Source organism: Zeus faber, assembly GCF_960531495.2.
Source record: "Zeus faber genome assembly, chromosome: 13".
In the NCBI taxonomy this organism is placed as follows: Eukaryota; Metazoa; Chordata; class Actinopteri; order Zeiformes; family Zeidae; genus Zeus; species Zeus faber.
This window is the reverse complement of record NC_137198.1, coordinates 17,601,526-17,622,756: the sequence shown is the minus strand read 5'-3', so window position 1 is coordinate 17,622,756 and position 21,231 is coordinate 17,601,526. Positions and strand designations below refer to the sequence as shown.

The window sequence follows — 21,231 nt, the reverse complement described above, 5'->3', positions numbered from 1 at the left end:
TTTGTTAACCTGTGCCATTAAAGTGCCTTAGAAAGTGTTACATTTTGAACGGCATTTACTGTCCATAGTTCTCTCAATACAACAACCTAAACCAGTCAACATCACCAAAAACAAGAAAAGTTAGTCATAGCTAAGATGGAATAAGAAAATTATTTGTCACACGGCACAAACACAACAACACATGCACCTACGGTGGCCAACACACACACACACACACACACTTCAAATGGTGGCTGGTGAAACTTGTTCTCTGCTTTTAACCCCTTCTGGCTTGTCCTTCCTCCAGGGGGCTGCATGGAGCAGTGGGCAACATACAGCGATGCACCCTGGGACCAATTTCAAACGTCATGCTGGTCAGGCGACGATCTGCATGGTTTTTTTTTGTGTTTACGGATGATATATGGAGGAAACCCCATGTGAGCATAGGGAGAACATGCAAACTCCACACAGAAAGGCCCCTAATGAGGAGAGAACCCACTGAAGCACAGTGCCAACAGCGCCCCAGGCAAGAATGGAACCCAATTTTAATGGCATTTTCACCCCAAAGAAGCCACCCCCATTCTCCTACTCCTTTGCACTGAGCCAGAGAACAATAAAATAAAAATAAAATAAACATACATGAAGAAAATAAATAACGGCTGCGGACTCCCTGTAATACCCAAGGGAATCAGTAGGGGGCAGCGAGGCCCTATTTGACAACTCATTGGACATAAAACGAACATTGCGAAGCATAATTAATGTGTGTGTGTGTGTGTGTGTGTGTGTATATACACACACACACACATATTAATTAATATACATTACATACATTATGAAATTCTCCTGGCATAATCAATGTCGTAAAATCGATTCTGGAAAACTTTGTACTACGTTACGATTTCCAATAGCAAAACCAGGAGGAATATCACAGGTTTTTCCAATGATCGCGTTTTTTTTCAAGAACTTTTCAAGCACTACAGCGCAAAAGGGGGTTATTCTCAAGGTATTGCAGTTGGCTACTAGAGTTTCGATGAATCGTTGGTTTTATTGAAGATCTACCATTAAATCAATCATTTCTAGGCAATACGACCCGTTGACTGAAAAACAGTAACACACATCGAATAATATGAGGATAAGGAAATGGAAAAGTCAAGATTTTATTGATTAATGATAATTGGGGGGAGGACATTTATCTTGATATGCTGTCCGCTCATTAGAGTCAAAGAAGGTGTTGTTTGTCTTGTTTTTTTAATCTATTTTAGTTTTTGATGTCAGCAACAATGAGTGGGCCAAAGAAAAGAAAAGTTGACAGTGAGTGCCGAGTGTTTAATAAGGAATGGACAACTAAATACTTCTTTACTGAAGTCCGCTCAAAGGCTGTATGTCTTACTTGCCAAGAAACTATTGCGGTTTTAAAGGAATACAACATCAGCCGTCACTTTTCCACCAAGCATGCTAATTACGCTAACAAACAATCACCGCAAGAACGGACGGCTACCGCTCAGAGGTTGGCAGCTGGCTTGCAGGCTCAGCAAAACACCTTTATCCGACAAACCGCCATCCAAGAATCAAGCACGAAGGCAAGTTATTTGCTGGCGTTCAAATTAGCAAAAGCCAGCGAGCCTTTCTCCGAAAGAGTGCATGGTAGAGACAACAGGTATCTTGTGTCCTGAGAGCAAGAACAAATTTGAAAAAATGTGCTTATCACGCAGGACAGCGACTCGCCGTGTTGAACTAATTGACAAAGACTTGACAAAGAGAGGGATTAATGACAATTTTGAGAAAACGGAGGAGTTTTTGGCCATGGAATCCCTAAAAGGGAAAACACGGGGAGAGGACTTGTATGACAGTGTGTCGGCGGTCATCAAGAGGCAGAAGCTACCTTGGGGTACACTCGCCAACGTTACCGCAGTTGGATCGCCAAATATGACGGGGAAAAACGTCGGACTGCTCAAAAGAATCCAGGAGAAAGGGTGAAAGAGGACAACCCTGAGCAGGAGGTAAGTTTCCTACACTGCAAAATTCACCAGGAAGAACTGTGTGAATCCATATTGCAGCTTGACCACGTGGTGAAGCCAGTTGTAAAACTTGTTAACTTTATTCGAGCGAGGGGACTTCACCATCGTCAGTTTATTAGGTTTCCTGGACTAGATAGACTGGTGGTTCCGGTTATACATGAGAAAATATTTGAATGGAGGATGCGGAAATACTGACCTTGTTTTTGTCCACAATTAAAACGATCCTCTGCCCGCCTCTAGTGTTCTACTAGGGTTACTCATAGAGTAGGAATGCTTGTTTCGTTTCTGCAGAAATGATGCTGTTCGTGACATATAAATAGGAGGGGGTTTGAGGCACAGAGAGACAGTGAACAGCTTCCCGGTCCACGGTGAGACGGTAAACAGCTTCCCGGTCCACGGTGAGACAGTAAACAGCTTCCAGGTCCACGGTGAGACGGTAAACAGCTTCCAGGTCCACGGTGAGACGGTAAACAGCTTCCCGGTCCATAGAGAGACAGTCCTGGTCTTCCTTCCTTCCTAGTCCACCATGGGACTCTGTGAGTATCTTGTTTATTTGATATTCAACATTTAAATCTTACGCTATTCAACCTTTGCTGCCATGACTTCTTTCATGTTGGAGTGTTTAGCTAATTAAACACTTGTTCCTCTTTTTCTCCGTTTAGTAACTACTATTGCCGCGGCAACTATAGTCGGTGGCGGTAAGACATTTTGAAGTAAAGATGGTGGGGTCATGTTTCCTGTTGGAGCCGCGCTTTCAATATAACAATAAAATGACAGCAGGCTTTGATTGTTATGATTGGTTGTATTTTTTCTAACTATCCCCCCTGAGCAGGTTCTGTGGCCTTGGCCCCTGTTGCCCTGGGGGCCCTTGGGTTCACCTCAGTTGGAATCGCCCTCGGGTCTTACGGCGCCAGCATGATGTCCGCAGCCGCCATCGCCAACGGGGGAGGGGTGGCAGCGGGCAGCTTGGTGGCTGTTCTGCAAACAGCAGGTATCAGTCATTGACCGATGACGTTTTTTTGCACAGGGATCCCATTTAAATGAGGAATCATAAATAAGGGGAATCATAGATATATTTTAAATGTGTGAATCGTCAGCGTCCGGACGCCCCGGTTGCAGAGAGCAGCACGGAGATCCGTACCCTGTTCCTCCAAATTAAACACCTAAAAAGTTGTTAAGATTTTTTTCTGTACATAACGCATGGAGAGGGGGTGATCAGGGAGAGAGTCGGACGGTTCGGCAAAAGAATGCAAACTGTAGATCCCTGCGAACTGTAGTCTCTAGAAATTCTTGAATTTGGCAGGGAATTGCAAATGATTATTTGGGTGTAATGTGAAAGTTTAAATCGGGAACATTCAGTATGAACTATGCAAAATGTATTTTTAATTGTTTTGCCAGTAATTATTTGATCAGTTTACGAGTCAGCCATTTTCTCTCCAAGTGAATCGTAACTTAAGCATCTTTTTTGGGCACGTTGCTCTTTTCGTGCGCAAATCGAGATTCTGTAATCTGTGATTGCGAGATCTAAGTGCCCTTGAGCAAGGCACAGAACCACTTAGTCCTCCAGATGAGCAAGTAACAAAGTAAGAAACAGCGCTATATCAACTCCAGTCCATCTACCATTTAATGATAGCGAGCAATGCCTGGAAACACTGACCCGAGAACTCCTTCCACACACACATTATTCCTTTGTCGTTATTTGATCTTCCAGGGATGGCAGGTCTGTCAACAGCGGCCACTGCTGCGGTGGGCGCCACTGGAGGAGCAGTGGGAGGAGCAGTGGGAGGAGTGTTGGCCCTACTCATCTGATATTAAATATTACCCTAAAACATCCAGTTTCTTTGCTATAAGCGTTCTAATGGGTTATTTGCATGCATGAGAAGAAACTCTGCCTTCTTCACTGCCATGAACTCAAGTCAAGCTGTCATTTTCATAATGACCAAAAGGCTCTGTTATATGGTGACCTCAGACTTTCCTTCTCTGTCCTTGTGATGTTGAAAATGGCATCACATCTTATCAGAATGCAAATTAAAAATCTGTCTGTAACTTTGTTTTCGTGTTTCATCAACATTTTAAGTCTTGAAAGGCTTCCCAGTGGAGGAGCCGGGTACATATACAATCAATCACTGGCATGCAAATGAGCAAAATAGTATATAACAATTTCATACACTGCATATTGTTATGTCATGTGATTTTAAACACCGCAGCACATAATTATTGACCAGAGAGAGACTACAGCGCAGCTGTAATAGTATGGCTGCCTAATTTGACATTTAAGGTGTAAATTTCCTGATCCTAAGATGTCCCTACTCAAGGGACCTGTGGGTCCCCACTCAAAAGTGACTGTTACATGGACACATAAACCTTTCAAAATTCTTATTAATTTTTAGAGATCGACATTCCTACGTTTTACCCCAAAATTTCAAGTATTTTGTGCTGTATAGAAAAGTGAAAATCGGGAGGGGGGGCAGGGGGGGTTGGAGAGAGCTATGTCTTGTTTGTGCATTTTCAGTTCTTTTCTGGCTAAATCCCACATTCAAGCTTCGAGTCTTGCGGTGTTCACATTTCAGAGTTTATGATGAAGGGGTTGGGGTTGTATACAAGATGTGAGCTTTTTATCTGCAATTTGTCTCTGTAAATATGTTTGGCCAATCTTTTTGGTTCTCTTTATTTTGCTATTGTTTAAAGATGTCAATGGTTTTATTGTAACTTTTAATAAGGGTAAATAAATGTTTGATCCCCTCTGCCCGTGTTGTGCCTCGTGATTTGGTTTTCGCAGGTCTCATCCCTTTCCTCCGGCCGGAAAGTCGTGGGCTTCGTCGTTTCCGGAAAAAAAAAATTGGGGGTGGCTGGATTAGATACATTGAGCAGGTGTAAGGTGCGATAGGGGTTAAACTCACTTCATGTGAAGCCGTGCTGTTGTCACCATACAATCTACAATGACGCACCATTATTTACTACTGATATTCCACTACTTACAACGTCGCTCAGCGTTTTGAAATGCTTATATTTCACAAGTTTAGAAAACCTCGTCGACGCCAGAGCTCATGTCAGAAGATGTCTTGGGCGCGCACAGCTCATTAATAGGCTCAATTTACCATTGCAACTTTTACCATTCTGCATACCCTGAGCGTCACCCTTTCTTTGGCCGGTGCTGGGGTTTCCGCGGCACGATTTTCCTCTTTTTTTTTCGATTTCCGGGGAAGATCGTCCACCCTTTTTTATGATGCCCTGCCTCATCCTCCTCCCTCCTGGTTTGGAGCCGCAGGAATCCTACCAGAGCTCCGTCTATCCCGGCTATGGCGCCCTCGCTTCTCCACGCGTCAACTTGGTGGACGACGTTCGACAAAGTGCAAAGAGCGGGGAACAACAATAAGCACTGAAAAGCAGAGCCTATAATGGCAGCCTAGTTGGAATGTGACATACTCTGATGGTATTTACCTCATGGATGCATTTAAATGCTCTTAAAATCCTACTGCTGATGGCATTGGGCATAAGCCAAAATGAACAATTATATTGACCTCATTTATGCATAAATACATTTCAATATCTATAATTGTTCATCAACTTTGTATCCAAGCAAAGTTGGATGTTTTGAGTTGAAAAACACTGACTCCTCCAATTGCATCGAGCTTTCGATTTGGAATAAATGACCTGTCTTCTTCCTTTTCTTCTTGGTTGGTGAAAAGGCTTTGATTTGAAAGGGTCATATAAAAAAATCCTTTTTTTTTAGCAGTTTCCCAATAACACGACCTATTCGCATGAATCCAATATCAAAATATTATATATGCCGCATGGGAAAATATTTTGTGGGTCTTTTTTGAGAACATAATTTCTTTTTTAATAGCTTCCAGGTTACGTGACGTGACCTGACTGAAAATCAATCATTTACATTTGATCAGAAGCTTTTGTCCAAAGCGACTTACATGAGAGGCTAGAGACAAAGCAGACATCGACCATCGGAGCAACCTTCAATCTTGCTCAAGGACACTTCAGCTCTCTAGCAGCCGGGGATTGACCCGGGCACCTTCCCATCACTAGACAACCTCCTCTATCGCCTGAGCAACATTTTGTTAACCTGTGCCATTAAAGTGCCTTAGAAAGTGTTACATTTTGAACGGCATTTACTGTCCATAGTTCTCTCAATACAACAACCTAAACCAGTCAACATCACCAAAAACAAGAAAAGTTAGTCATAGCTAAGATGGAATAAGAAAATTATTTGTCACACGGCACAAACACAACAACACATGCACCTACGGTGGCCAACACACACACACACACACACACTTCAAATGGTGGCTGGTGAAACTTGTTCTCTGCTTTTAACCCCTTCTGGCTTGTCCTTCCTCCAGGGGGCTGCATGGAGCAGTGGGCAACATACAGCGATGCACCCTGGGACCAATTTCAAACGTCATGCTGGTCAGGCGACGATCTGCATGGTTTTTTTTTGTGTTTACGGATGATATATGGAGGAAACCCCATGTGAGCATAGGGAGAACATGCAAACTCCACACAGAAAGGCCCCTAATGAGGAGAGAACCCACTGAAGCACAGTGCCAACAGCGCCCCAGGCAAGAATGGAACCCAATTTTAATGGCATTTTCACCCCAAAGAAGCCACCCCCATTCTCCTACTCCTTTGCACTGAGCCAGAGAACAATAAAATAAAAATAAAATAAACATACATGAAGAAAATAAATAACGGCTGCGGACTCATTGGACATAAAACGAACATTGCGAAGCATAATTAATGTGTGTGTGTGTGTGTGTGTGTGTGTATATACACACACACACACATATTAATTAATATACATTACATACATTATGAAATTCTCCTGGCATAATCAATGTCGTAAAATCGATTCTGGAAAACTTTGTACTACGTTACGATTTCCAATAGCAAAACCAGGAGGAATATCACAGGTTTTTCCAATGATCGCGTTTTTTTTCAAGAACTTTTCAAGCACTACAGCGCAAAAGGGGGTTATTCTCAAGGTATTGCAGTTGGCTACTAGAGTTTCGATGAATCGTTGGTTTTATTGAAGATCTACCATTAAATCAATCATTTCTAGGCAATACGACCCGTTGACTGAAAAACAGTAACACACATCGAATAATATGAGGATAAGGAAATGGAAAAGTCAAGATTTTATTGATTAATGATAATTGGGGGGAGGACATTTATCTTGATATGCTGTCCGCTCATTAGAGTCAAAGAAGGTGTTGTTTGTCTTGTTTTTTTAATCTATTTTAGTTTTTGATGTCAGCAACAATGAGTGGGCCAAAGAAAAGAAAAGTTGACAGTGAGTGCCGAGTGTTTAATAAGGAATGGACAACTAAATACTTCTTTACTGAAGTCCGCTCAAAGGCTGTATGTCTTACTTGCCAAGAAACTATTGCGGTTTTAAAGGAATACAACATCAGCCGTCACTTTTCCACCAAGCATGCTAATTACGCTAACAAACAATCACCGCAAGAACGGACGGCTACCGCTCAGAGGTTGGCAGCTGGCTTGCAGGCTCAGCAAAACACCTTTATCCGACAAACCGCCATCCAAGAATCAAGCACGAAGGCAAGTTATTTGCTGGCGTTCAAATTAGCAAAAGCCAGCGAGCCTTTCTCCGAAAGAGTGCATGGTAGAGACAACAGGTATCTTGTGTCCTGAGAGCAAGAACAAATTTGAAAAAATGTGCTTATCACGCAGGACAGCGACTCGCCGTGTTGAACTAATTGACAAAGACTTGACAAAGAGAGGGATTAATGACAATTTTGAGAAAACGGAGGAGTTTTTGGCCATGGAATCCCTAAAAGGGAAAACACGGGGAGAGGACTTGTATGACAGTGTGTCGGCGGTCATCAAGAGGCAGAAGCTACCTTGGGGTACACTCGCCAACGTTACCGCAGTTGGATCGCCAAATATGACGGGGAAAAACGTCGGACTGCTCAAAAGAATCCAGGAGAAAGGGTGAAAGAGGACAACCCTGAGCAGGAGGTAAGTTTCCTACACTGCAAAATTCACCAGGAAGAACTGTGTGAATCCATATTGCAGCTTGACCACGTGGTGAAGCCAGTTGTAAAACTTGTTAACTTTATTCGAGCGAGGGGACTTCACCATCGTCAGTTTATTAGGTTTCCTGGACTAGATAGACTGGTGGTTCCGGTTATACATGAGAAAATATTTGAATGGAGGATGCGGAAATACTGACCTTGTTTTTGTCCACAATTAAAACGATCCTCTGCCCGCCTCTAGTGTTCTACTAGGGTTACTCATAGAGTAGGAATGCTTGTTTCGTTTCTGCAGAAATGATGCTGTTCGTGACATATAAATAGGAGGGGGTTTGAGGCACAGAGAGACAGTAAACAGCTTCCCGGTCCACGGTGAGACGGAAAACAGCTTCCCGGTCCACGGTGAGACGGTAAACAGCTTCCAGGTCCACGGTGAGACGGTAAACAGCTTCCAGGTCCACGGTGAGACAGTAAACAGCTTCCAGGTCCACGGTGAGACAGTAAACAGCTTCCAGGTCCACGGTGAGACGGTAAACAGCTTCCCGGTCCATAGAGAGACAGTCCTGGTCTTCCTTCCTTCCTAGTCCACCATGGGACTCTGTGAGTATCTTGTTTATTTGATATTCAACATTTAAATCTTACGCTATTCAACCTTTGCTGCCATGACTTCTTTCATGTTGGAGTGTTTAGCTAATTAAACACTTGTTCCTCTTTTTCTCCGTTTAGTAACTACTATTGCCGCGGCAACTATAGTCGGTGGCGGTAAGACATTTTGAAGTAAAGATGGTGGGGTCATGTTTCCTGTTGGAGCCGCGCTTTCAATATAACAATAAAATGACAGCAGGCTTTGATTGTTATGATTGGTTGTATTTTTTCTAACTATCCCCCCTGAGCAGGTTCTGTGGCCTTGGCCCCTGTTGCCCTGGCGGCCCTTGGGTTCACCTCAGTTGGAATCGCCGTCGGGTCTTACGGCGCCAGCATGATGTCCGCAGCCGCCATCGCCAACGGGGGAGGGGTGGCAGCGGGCAGCTTGGTGGCTGTTCTGCAAACAGCAGGTATCAGTCATTGACCGATGACGTTTTTTTGCACAGGGATCCCATTTAAATGAGGAATCATAAATAAGGGGAATCATAGATATATTTTAAATGTGTGAATCGTCAGCGTCCGGACGCCCCGGTTGCAGAGAGCAACACTGAGATCCGTACCCTGTTCCTCCAAATTAAACACCTAAAAAGTTGTTAAGATTTTTTTCTGCACATAACGCATGGAGAGGGGGTGATCAGGGAGAGAGTCGGACGGTTCGGCAAAAGAATGCAAACTGTAGATCCCTGCGAACTGTAGTCTCTAGAAATTCTTGAATTTGGCAGGGAATTGCAAATGATTATTTGGGTGTAATGTGAAAGTTTAAATCGGGAACATTCAGTATGAATTATGCAAAATGTATTTTTAATTGTTTTGCCAGTAATTATTTGATCAGTTTACGAGTCAGCCATTTTCTCTCCAGGTGAATCGTAACTTAAGCATCTTTTTTGGGCACGTTGCTCTTTTCGTGCGCAAATCGAGATTCTGTAATCTGTGATTGCGAGATCTAAGTGCCCTTGAGCAAGGCACAGAACCACTTAGTCCTCCAGATGAGCAAGTAACAAAGTAAGAAACAGCGCTATATCAACTCCAGTCCATCTACCATTTAATGATAGCGAGCAATGCCTGGAAACACTGACCCGAGAACTCCTTCCACACACCCATTATTCCTTTGTCGTTATTTGATCTTCCAGGGATGGCAGGTCTGTCAACAGCGGCCACTGCTGCGGTGGGCGCCACTGGAGGAGCAGTGGGAGGAGTGTTGGCCCTACTCATCTGATATTAAATATTACCAAAAAAACATCCAGTTTCTTTCCTATAAGCGTTCTCATGAGTTATTTGCATGCATGAGAAGAAACTCTGCCTTCTTCACTGCCATGAACTCAAGTCAAGCTGTCATTTTCATAATGACCAAAAGGCTCTGTTATATGGTGACCTCAGACTTTCCTTCTCTGTCCTTGTGATGTTGAAAATGGCATCACATCTTATCAGAATGCAAATTAAAAATCTGTCTGCAACTTTGTTTTCGTGTTTCATCAACATTTAAAGTCTTGAAAGGCTTCCCAGTGGAGGAACCGGGTACATATACAATCAATCACTGGCATGCAAATGAGCAAAATAGTATATAACAATTTCATACACTGCATATTGTTATGTCATGTGATTTTAAACACCGCAGCACATAATTATTGACCAGAGAGAGAGACTACAGCGCAGCTGTAATAGTATGGCTGCCTAATTTGACATTTAAGGTGTAATTTTCCTGATCCTAAGATGTCCCTACTCAAGGGACCTGTGAGTCCCTGTGTTATTTTAACATATCTTGTATTTCTAGAGGTCACTCACGCACAAAGTTCCTTTTTTTAAACCAGTATAACCCACTTAGAAAATCACAATACTTCCGGAAGTGTAAATAAATGCCTAGGCATAATCATTTATGGACCGGTGATGTATATTTAGTGTCTTTTGTGATCCACAGTCCCCACAGTGTGCAGATGTGTGTAACTAGTTCATTTCACAAATAATCTCTTGAACTTGAACTTGGTTAATTTGGTTGATTGAGCAATTTTTTTAAATCCATTTTTCTGTGTTTCACTCAGAACACGTGATGGCATGCCACACTCATTCACGTTGAGACACAGTACAACATCAGTCAATATAAAACAATATTGTTCATTTATTGGATTTATTGAATAGAAAGATAATGTTCCCTGATAAGGTAAATGACCCTCTGACGCCCTCTAGTGGTACGTTTAAGAGCGACAACTCTCCTCGCCGTGGGTCGGTGTTAATAAGCCTCTTATTTATTTGATATTAGCTAAATATCCATTGTTCTACTCGTAATTATCTTAGTTATTATCACTCATGTATTTGAAAGAAAAAATCTTTAAATAATTATGTTTTTTATTTTGCTCTAATGCAGTGGCTGCCATTGAAGTTGTGGAAGATGTGGGCCTCTCGGAAATTAATTGGAATGTTTTAAAAACTTGGATGTTTTGAGTTTAAAAACACTCACTCTTCCAATTCCATCGAATTTTCTTTCATTTTCTTCTTGGCTGTTGCGACGGCCTTGATTTGGAAGGATCATGTAATAAATCTTTTTTTTTTTCTAGTGGCTTCCAAATTACATGAAGTACTCACATGAATCCAAATCAAAATATTATATATGTCGCATGGGAAAATATTTTGTGAGGCTTTTTCAGAACATACTTTATTTTTTAACAGCTTCCAGGTTACGTGTCCCACTGACTGAAAACCAGTCATTTACTTTTACATTTACTCTAGAAACTAGAAACAGAGGCTAGAAACAATCAAAGCAGACATGGACCATTGGAGCAACCTCTAACTTAAGTGAATGGGTTCCTGTTTCTCAATTCAAGCAGATACAAGTGGAAGATGCTGTGAGGAATCAGAAAAAAATAGTGTTAGTCTTTGTTTTGTATGTTAGTGCTGATAAGTCAATGATAAGAACTCATGTTGTGAGTACACTGTGTCAAAAAAACAACCTATAACTAGTCAACATCACCATCAACAACTCATGTGTTACTTGTTACGCATTGAACTGCAAAGGAAGGAATCTCTGTATGTCTGTATGTCTTTGGGTTATGGGTTAGGGTTAGGGTTAGGGTTAGGGTTAGGGTTAGGGGTCAGGGTTAGGGTTAGGGGTTAACTAACCCTAACCGTGCAGCTTGACCACGTGGGGAAGCCAGTTGTAAAACTTGTTAACTTTATTCGAGCGAGGGGACTTCACCATCGTCAGTTTATTAAGTTTCTTGAAGAAACTGACGCTGATCACGGGGACTTGCTTTACCGTTCTAATGTCCGCTGGTTAAGTTTGGGGAAAGTATGTCAACGAGTGTGGGAGCTCAAACAGGAGATGATCTCATTTTTGGAGCTACTTGAGAACGCTGACAAGTTTCCTGAGCTGAGTGACACAGATTGGCTTTGTGATTTAGATTTAGCTGAACGTGAAGCTGCAAGGGAAAGACCAGTTTGTGCATGAAATGCATACAAACGTCAGAGCCTTCAAAACCAAGCTAGCTTCATTCTCAAAGCAAATGTCAAACAAGTCATTCGCTCATTTCCTCACACTGGCTACGTTGAAAGAGGCCCCGCAACATGTGAAAAAATACAGCAAATCACCGGATGACCTGCATGAAGAATTCTGCTGTCGGTTCTCTGATTTTGGAAAAATTGACAAGTCACTTCAGCCGGTGTCAGGTCCCTTCTCACAAGACCCTGAAACGGCGGCACAGGAGTTGCAGTTGGAACTGATTGATCTCCAATGTGACACCGTCTTGAAGAAGAAGTTCAACTCTCTTAAACTGGATGAGTTTTATGCTTCATTAAGCGCAGCCAAATTTCCAAACATCCAGAAGATGGCGCAGAGGATGCTGGTGTTGTTTGCCTCTACGTATGTGTGAGAACAGACTTTTAGTGTGATGAACACCGACAAAGCACACCACAGATCCCAGTTGAGTGCTGAACACATCAGATCTGTTCTGAGAATTGCCACAACAAAACTAACACCAGACTTCGATGCACTGGCAAAAATTGGTGATCAACAACACCGTTCCCACTAAAAGGTAAGTGTATTAACACTGTAATGCTTTTTTCTGTTTATGTTTGATATTTATGCATCTTGTGCTGACCCGGCCCGTCTGTCAAATTTTAAAAGTCAATGTGGCCCCTGAGCCAAAAAGTTTGCCCACCCCTGGACTAGATGGACTGGTGGTTCCGGTTATAGATGAGGAAATATTTGAAGAGAGGATGCGGAAATACTGACCTTGTTTTTGTCCACAATCAAAACGATCCTCTGCCCCCCTCTAGTGTTCTACTAAGGTTACTCATAGAGTAGGAATGCTTGTTTCGTTTCTGCAGAAATTATGCTGTTCGTGACATATAAATAGGAGGGGGTTTGAGGCACAGAGAGACAGTAAACAGCTTCCCGGTCCACGGTGAGACAGTAAACAGCTTCCCGGTCCACGGTGAGACGGTAAACAGCTTCCCGGTCCATAGAGAGACAGTCCTGGTCTTCCTTCCTTCCTTGTCCAACATGGGACTCTGTGAGTATCTTGTTTATTTGATATTCAACATTTAAATCTTACGCTATTCAACCTTTGCTGCCATGACTTCTTTCATGTTGGAGTGTTTAGCTAATTAAACACTTGTTCCTCTTTTTCTCCGTTTAGTAACTACTATTGCCGCAGCAACTATAGTCGGTGGCGGTAAGACATTTTGAAGTAAAGATGGTGGGGTCATGTTTCCTGTTGGAGCCGCGCTTTCAATATAACAATAAAATGACAGCAGGCTTTGATTGTTATGATTGGTTGTATTTTTTCTAACTGTCCCCCCTGAGCAGGTTCTGTGGCCTTGGCCCCTGTTGCCCTGGGGGCCCTTGGGTTCACCTCAGTTGGAATCGCCCTCGGGTCTTACGGCGCCAGCATGATGTCCGCAGCCGCCATCGCCAACGGGGGAGGGGTGGCAGCGGGCAGCTTGGTGGCTGTTCTGCAATCAGCAGGTATCAGTCATTGACCGATGACGTTTTTTTGCACAGGGATCCCATTTAAATGAGGAATCATAAATAAGGGGAATCATAGATATATTTTAAATGTGTGAATCGTCAGCGTCCGGACGCCCCGGTTGCAGAGAGCAGCACGGAGATCCGTACCCTGTTCCTCCAAATTAAACACCTAAAAAGTTGTTAAGATTTTTTTCTGTACATAACGCATGGAGAGGGGGTGATCAGGGAGAGAGTCGGACGGTTCGGCAAAAGAATGCAAACTGTAGATCCCTGCGAACTGTAGTCTCTAGAAATTCTTGAATTTGGCAGGGAATTGCAAATGATTATTTGGGTGTAATGTGAAAGTTTAAATCGGGAACATTCAGTATGAACTATGCAAAATGTATTTTTAATTGTTTTGCCAGTAATTATTTGATCAGTTTACGAGTCAGCCATTTTCTCTCCAAGTGAATCGTAACTTAAGCATCTTTTTTGGGCACGTTGCTCTTTTCGTGCGCAAATCGAGATTCTGTAATCTGTGATTGCGAGATCTAAGTGCCCTTGAGCAAGGCACAGAACCACTTAGTCCTCCAGATGAGCAAGTAACAAAGTAAGAAACAGCGCTATATCAACTCCAGTCCATCTACCATTTAATGATAGCGAGCAATGCCTGGAAACACTGACCCGAGAACTCCTTCCACACACACATTATTCCTTTGTCGTTATTTGATCTTCCAGGGATGGCAGGTCTGTCAACAGCGGCCACTGCTGCGGTGGGCGCCACTGGAGGAGCAGTGGGAGGAGCAGTGGGAGGAGTGTTGGCCCTACTCATCTGATATTAAATATTACCCTAAAACATCCAGTTTCTTTGCTATAAGCGTTCTAATGGGTTATTTGCATGCATGAGAAGAAACTCTGCCTTCTTCACTGCCATGAACTCAAGTCAAGCTGTCATTTTCATAATGACCAAAAGGCTCTGTTATATGGTGACCTCAGACTTTCCTTCTCTGTCCTTGTGATGTTGAAAATGGCATCACATCTTATCAGAATGCAAATTAAAAATCTGTCTGTAACTTTGTTTTCGTGTTTCATCAACATTTTAAGTCTTGAAAGGCTTCCCAGTGGAGGAGCCGGGTACATATACAATCAATCACTGGCATGCAAATGAGCAAAATAGTATATAACAATTTCATACACTGCATATTGTTATGTCATGTGATTTTAAACACCGCAGCACATAATTATTGACCAGAGAGAGACTACAGCGCAGCTGTAATAGTATGGCTGCCTAATTTGACATTTAAGGTGTAAATTTCCTGATCCTAAGATGTCCCTACTCAAGGGACCTGTGGGTCCCCACTCAAAAGTGACTGTTACATGGACACATAAACCTTTCAAAATTCTTATTAATTTTTAGAGATCGACATTCCTACGTTTTACCCCAAAATTTCAAGTATTTTGTGCTGTATAGAAAAGTGAAAATCGGGAGGGGGGGCAGGGGGGGTTGGAGAGAGCTATGTCTTGTTTGTGCATTTTCAGTTCTTTTCTGGCTAAATCCCACATTCAAGCTTCGAGTCTTGCGGTGTTCACATTTCAGAGTTTATGATGAAGGGGTTGGGGTTGTATACAAGATGTGAGCTTTTTATCTGCAATTTGTCTCTGTAAATATGTTTGGCCAATCTTTTTGGTTCTCTTTATTTTGCTATTGTTTAAAGATGTCAATGGTTTTATTGTAACTTTTAATAAGGGTAAATAAATGTTTGATCCCCTCTGCCCGTGTTGTGCCTCGTGATTTGGTTTTCGCAGGTCTCATCCCTTTCCTCCGGCCGGAAAGTCGTGGGCTTCGTCGTTTCCGGAAAAAAAAAATTGGGGGTGGCTGGATTAGATACATTGAGCAGGTGTAAGGTGCGATAGGGGTTAAACTCACTTCATGTGAAGCCGTGCTGTTGTCACCATACAATCTACAATGACGCACCATTATTTACTACTGATATTCCACTACTTACAACGTCGCTCAGCGTTTTGAAATGCTTATATTTCACAAGTTTAGAAAACCTCGTCGACGCCAGAGCTCATGTCAGAAGATGTCTTGGGCGCGCACAGCTCATTAATAGGCTCAATTTACCATTGCAACTTTTACCATTCTGCATACCCTGAGCGTCACCCTTTCTTTGGCCGGTGCTGGGGTTTCCGCGGCACGATTTTCCTCTTTTTTTTTCGATTTCCGGGGAAGATCGTCCACCCTTTTTTATGATGCCCTGCCTCATCCTCCTCCCTCCTGGTTTGGAGCCGCAGGAATCCTACCAGAGCTCCGTCTATCCCGGCTATGGCGCCCTCGCTTCTCCACGCGTCAACTTGGTGGACGACGTTCGACAAAGTGCAAAGAGCGGGGAACAACAATAAGCACTGAAAAGCAGAGCCTATAATGGCAGCCTAGTTGGAATGTGACATACTCTGATGGTATTTACCTCATGGATGCATTTAAATGCTCTTAAAATCCTACTGCTGATGGCATTGGGCATAAGCCAAAATGAACAATTATATTGACCTCATTTATGCATAAATACATTTCAATATCTATAATTGTTCATCAACTTTGTATCCAAGCAAAGTTGGATGTTTTGAGTTGAAAAACACTGACTCCTCCAATTGCATCGAGCTTTCGATTTGGAATAAATGACCTGTCTTCTTCCTTTTCTTCTTGGTTGGTGAAAAGGCTTTGATTTGAAAGGGTCATATAAAAAAATCCTTTTTTTTTAGCAGTTTCCCAATAACACGACCTATTCGCATGAATCCAATATCAAAATATTATATATGCCGCATGGGAAAATATTTTGTGGGTCTTTTTTGAGAACATAATTTCTTTTTTAATAGCTTCCAGGTTACGTGACGTGACCTGACTGAAAATCAATCATTTACATTTGATCAGAAGCTTTTGTCCAAAGCGACTTACATGAGAGGCTAGAGACAAAGCAGACATCGACCATCGGAGCAACCTTCAATCTTGCTCAAGGACACTTCAGCTCTCTAGCAGCCGGGGATTGACCCGGGCACCTTCCCATCACTAGACAACCTCCTCTATCGCCTGAGCAACATTTTGTTAACCTGTGCCATTAAAGTGCCTTAGAAAGTGTTACATTTTGAACGGCATTTACTGTCCATAGTTCTCTCAATACAACAACCTAAACCAGTCAACATCACCAAAAACAAGAAAAGTTAGTCATAGCTAAGATGGAATAAGAAAATTATTTGTCACACGGCACAAACACAACAACACATGCACCTACGGTGGCCAACACACACACACACACACACACTTCAAATGGTGGCTGGTGAAACTTGTTCTCTGCTTTTAACCCCTTCTGGCTTGTCCTTCCTCCAGGGGGCTGCATGGAGCAGTGGGCAACATACAGCGATGCACCCTGGGACCAATTTCAAACGTCATGCTGGTCAGGCGACGATCTGCATGGTTTTTTTTTGTGTTTACGGATGATATATGGAGGAAACCCCATGTGAGCATAGGGAGAACATGCAAACTCCACACAGAAAGGCCCCTAATGAGGAGAGAACCCACTGAAGCACAGTGCCAACAGCGCCCCAGGCAAGAATGGAACCCAATTTTAATGGCATTTTCACCCCAAAGAAGCCACCCCCATTCTCCTACTCCTTTGCACTGAGCCAGAGAACAATAAAATAAAAATAAAATAAACATACATGAAGAAAATAAATAACGGCTGCGGACTCCCTGTAATACCCAAGGGAATCAGTAGGGGGCAGCGAGGCCCTATTTGACAACTCATTGGACATAAAACGAACATTGCGAAGCATAATTAATGTGTGTGTGTGTGTGTGTGTGTGTGTATATACACACACACACACATATTAATTAATATACATTACATACATTATGAAATTCTCCTGGCATAATCAATGTCGTAAAATCGATTCTGGAAAACTTTGTACTACGTTACGATTTCCAATAGCAAAACCAGGAGGAATATCACAGGTTTTTCCAATGATCGCGTTTTTTTTCAAGAACTTTTCAAGCACTACAGCGCAAAAGGGGGTTATTCTCAAGGTATTGCAGTTGGCTACTAGAGTTTCGATGAATCGTTGGTTTTATTGAAGATCTACCATTAAATCAATCATTTCTAGGCAATACGACCCGTTGACTGAAAAACAGTAACACACATCGAATAATATGAGGATAAGGAAATGGAAAAGTCAAGATTTTATTGATTAATGATAATTGGGGGGAGGACATTTATCTTGATATGCTGTCCGCTCATTAGAGTCAAAGAAGGTGTTGTTTGTCTTGTTTTTTTAATCTATTTTAGTTTTTGATGTCAGCAACAATGAGTGGGCCAAAGAAAAGAAAAGTTGACAGTGAGTGCCGAGTGTTTAATAAGGAATGGACAACTAAATACTTCTTTACTGAAGTCCGCTCAAAGGCTGTATGTCTTACTTGCCAAGAAACTATTGCGGTTTTAAAGGAATACAACATCAGCCGTCACTTTTCCACCAAGCATGCTAATTACGCTAACAAACAATCACCGCAAGAACGGACGGCTACCGCTCAGAGGTTGGCAGCTGGCTTGCAGGCTCAGCAAAACACCTTTATCCGACAAACCGCCATCCAAGAATCAAGCACGAAGGCAAGTTATTTGCTGGCGTTCAAATTAGCAAAAGCCAGCGAGCCTTTCTCCGAAAGAGTGCATGGTAGAGACAACAGGTATCTTGTGTCCTGAGAGCAAGAACAAATTTGAAAAAATGTGCTTATCACGCAGGACAGCGACTCGCCGTGTTGAACTAATTGACAAAGACTTGACAAAGAGAGGGATTAATGACAATTTTGAGAAAACGGAGGAGTTTTTGGCCATGGAATCCCTAAAAGGGAAAACACGGGGAGAGGACTTGTATGACAGTGTGTCGGCGGTCATCAAGAGGCAGAAGCTACCTTGGGGTACACTCGCCAACGTTACCGCAGTTGGATCGCCAAATATGACGGGGAAAAACGTCGGACTGCTCAAAAGAATCCAGGAGAAAGGGTGAAAGAGGACAACCCTGAGCAGGAGGTAAGTTTCCTACACTGCAAAATTCACCAGGAAGAACTGTGTGAATCCATATTGCAGCTTGACCACGTGGTGAAGCCAGTTGTAAAACTTGTTAACTTTATTTGAGCGAGGGGACTTCACCATCGTCAGTTTATTAGGTTTCCTGGACTAGATAGACTGGTGGTTCCGGTTATACATGAGAAAATATTTGAATGGAGGATGCGGAAATACTGACCTTGTTTTTGTCCACAATTAAAACGATCCTCTGCCCGCCTCTAGTGTTCTACTAGGGTTACTCATAGAGTAGGAATGCTTGTTTCGTTTCTGCAGAAATGATGCTGTTCGTGACATATAAATAGGAGGGGGTTTGAGGCACAGAGAGACAGTGAACAGCTTCCCGGTCCACGGTGAGACGGTAAACAGCTTCCCGGTCCACGGTGAGACAGTAAACAGCTTCCAGGTCCACGGTGAGACGGTAAACAGCTTCCAGGTCCACGGTGAGACGGTAAACAGCTTCCCGGTCCATAGAGAGACAGTCCTGGTCTTCCTTCCTTCCTAGTCCACCATGGGACTCTGTGAGTATCTTGTTTATTTGATATTCAACATTTAAATCTTACGCTATTCAACCTTTGCTGCCATGACTTCTTTCATGTTGGAGTGTTTAGCTAATTAAACACTTGTTCCTCTTTTTCTCCGTTTAGTAACTACTATTGCCGCGGCAACTATAGTCGGTGGCGGTAAGACATTTTGAAGTAAAGATGGTGGGGTCATGTTTCCTGTTGGAGCCGCGCTTTCAATATAACAATAAAATGACAGCAGGCTTTGATTGTTATGATTGGTTATATTTTTTCTAACTATCCCCCCTGAGCAGGTTCTGTGGCCTTGGCCCCTGTTGCCCTGGCGGCCCTTGGGTTCACCTCAGTTGGAATCGCCGTCGGGTCTTACGGCGCCAGCATGATGTCCGCAGCCGCCATCGCCAACGGGGGAGGGGTGGCAGCGGGCAGCTTGGTGGCTGTTCTGCAAACAGCAGGTATCAGTCATTGACCGATGACGTTTTTTTGCACAGGGATCCCATTTAAATGAGGAATCATAAATAAGGGGAATCATAGATATATTTTAAATGTGTGAATCGTCAGCGTCCGGACGCCCCGGTTGCAGAGAGCAGCACGGAGATCCGTACCCTGTTCCTCCAAATTAAACACCTAAAAAGTTGTTAAGATTTTTTTCTGTACATAACGCATGGAGAGGGGGTGATCAGGGAGAGAGTCGGACGGTTCGGCAAAAGAATGCAAACTGTAGATCCCTGCGAACTGTAGTCTCTAGAAATTCTTGAATTTGGCAGGGAATTGCAAATGATTATTTGGGTGTAATGTGAAAGTTTAAATCGGGAACATTCAGTATGAACTATGCAAAATGTATTTTTAATTGTTTTGCCAGTAATTATTTGATCAGTTTACGAGTCAGCCATTTTCTCTCCAAGTGAATCGTAACTTAAGCATCTTTTTTGGGCACGTTGCTCTTTTCGTGCGCAAATCGAGATTCTGTAATCTGTGATTGCGAGATCTAAGTGCCCTTGAGCAAGGCACAGAACCACTTAGTCCTCCAGATGAGCAAGTAACAAAGTAAGAAACAGCGCTATATCAACTCCAGTCCATCTACCATTTAATGATAGCGAGCAATGCCTGGAAACACTGACCCGAGAACTCCTTCCACACACACATTATTCCTTTGTCGTTATTTGATCTTCCAGGGATGGCAGGTCTGTCAACAGCGGCCACTGCTGCGGTGGGCGCCACTGGAGGAGCAGTGGGAGGAGCAGTGGGAGGAGTGTTGGCCCTACTCATCTGATATTAAATATTACCCTAAAACATCCAGTTTCTTTGCTATAAGCGTTCTAATGGGTTATTTGCATGCATGAGAAGAAACTCTGCCTTCTTCACTGCCATGAACTCAAGTCAAGCTGTCATTTTCATAATGACCAAAAGGCTCTGTTATATGGTGACCTCAGACTTTCCTTCTCTGTCCTTGTGATGTTGAAAATGGCATCACATCTTATCAGAATGCAAATTAAAAATCTGTCTGTAACTTTGTTTTCGTGTTTCATCAACATTTTAAGTCTTGAAAGGCTTCCCAGTGGAGGAGCCGGGTACATATACAATCAATCACTGGCATGCAAATGTGCAAAATAGTATATAACAATTTCATACACTGCATATTGTTATGTCATGTGATTTTAAACACCGCAGCACATAATTATTGACCAGAGAGAGACTACAGCGCAGCTGTAATAGTATGGCTGCCTAATTTGACATTTAAGGTGTAAATTTCCTGATCCTAAGATGTCCCTACTCAAGGGACCTGTGGGTCCCCACTCAAAAGTGACTGTTACATGGACACATAAACCTTTCAAAATTCTTATTAATTTTTAGAGATCGACATTCCTACGTTTTACCCCAAAATTTCAAGTATTTTGTGCTGTATAGAAAAGTGAAAATCGGGAGGGGGGGCAGGGGGGGTTGGAGAGAGCTATGTCTTGTTTGTGCATTTTCAGTTCTTTTCTGGCTAAATCCCACATTCAAGCTTCGAGT

The 21,231-nt window shown here is 42.8% G+C and overlaps 3 protein-coding genes across 3 annotated transcripts; all 3 read left to right on the top strand.

Moving 5' to 3' along the window:
• The first annotated feature begins 2,357 nt into the window (after nucleotides 1–2,357).
• Nucleotides 2,358–4,405, top strand: LOC307239240 (interferon alpha-inducible protein 27-like protein 2A). Its single transcript, XM_080012573.1, has 4 exons — nucleotides 2,358–2,533; nucleotides 2,660–2,695; nucleotides 2,830–2,988; nucleotides 3,709–4,405. The coding sequence occupies exons 1-4, from the start codon at nucleotides 2,524–2,526 to the stop codon at nucleotides 3,804–3,806; spliced, it is 303 nt and encodes a 100-aa protein (XP_079868699.1). The 5' UTR covers nucleotides 2,358–2,523; the 3' UTR covers nucleotides 3,807–4,405.
• A 3,977-nt stretch (nucleotides 4,406–8,382) lies between these two features.
• LOC307238987 (interferon alpha-inducible protein 27-like protein 1) lies at nucleotides 8,383–10,104 on the top strand. Its single transcript, XM_080012165.1, has 4 exons — nucleotides 8,383–8,605; nucleotides 8,732–8,767; nucleotides 8,902–9,060; nucleotides 9,781–10,104. Exons 1-4 carry the CDS (start codon nucleotides 8,596–8,598, stop codon nucleotides 9,864–9,866), a joined length of 291 nt encoding a protein of 96 aa, XP_079868291.1. The 5' UTR covers nucleotides 8,383–8,595; the 3' UTR covers nucleotides 9,867–10,104.
• A 2,930-nt stretch (nucleotides 10,105–13,034) lies between these two features.
• LOC307238892 (interferon alpha-inducible protein 27-like protein 2B) lies at nucleotides 13,035–20,715 on the top strand. Its single transcript, XM_080012046.1, has 8 exons — nucleotides 13,035–13,152; nucleotides 13,279–13,314; nucleotides 13,449–13,607; nucleotides 14,328–14,395; nucleotides 16,972–16,987; nucleotides 19,345–19,380; nucleotides 19,515–19,673; nucleotides 20,394–20,715. The coding sequence occupies exons 1-8, from the start codon at nucleotides 13,143–13,145 to the stop codon at nucleotides 20,489–20,491; spliced, it is 582 nt and encodes a 193-aa protein (XP_079868172.1). The 5' UTR covers nucleotides 13,035–13,142; the 3' UTR covers nucleotides 20,492–20,715.
• The last annotated feature ends 516 nt before the right edge of the window (nucleotides 20,716–21,231 follow it).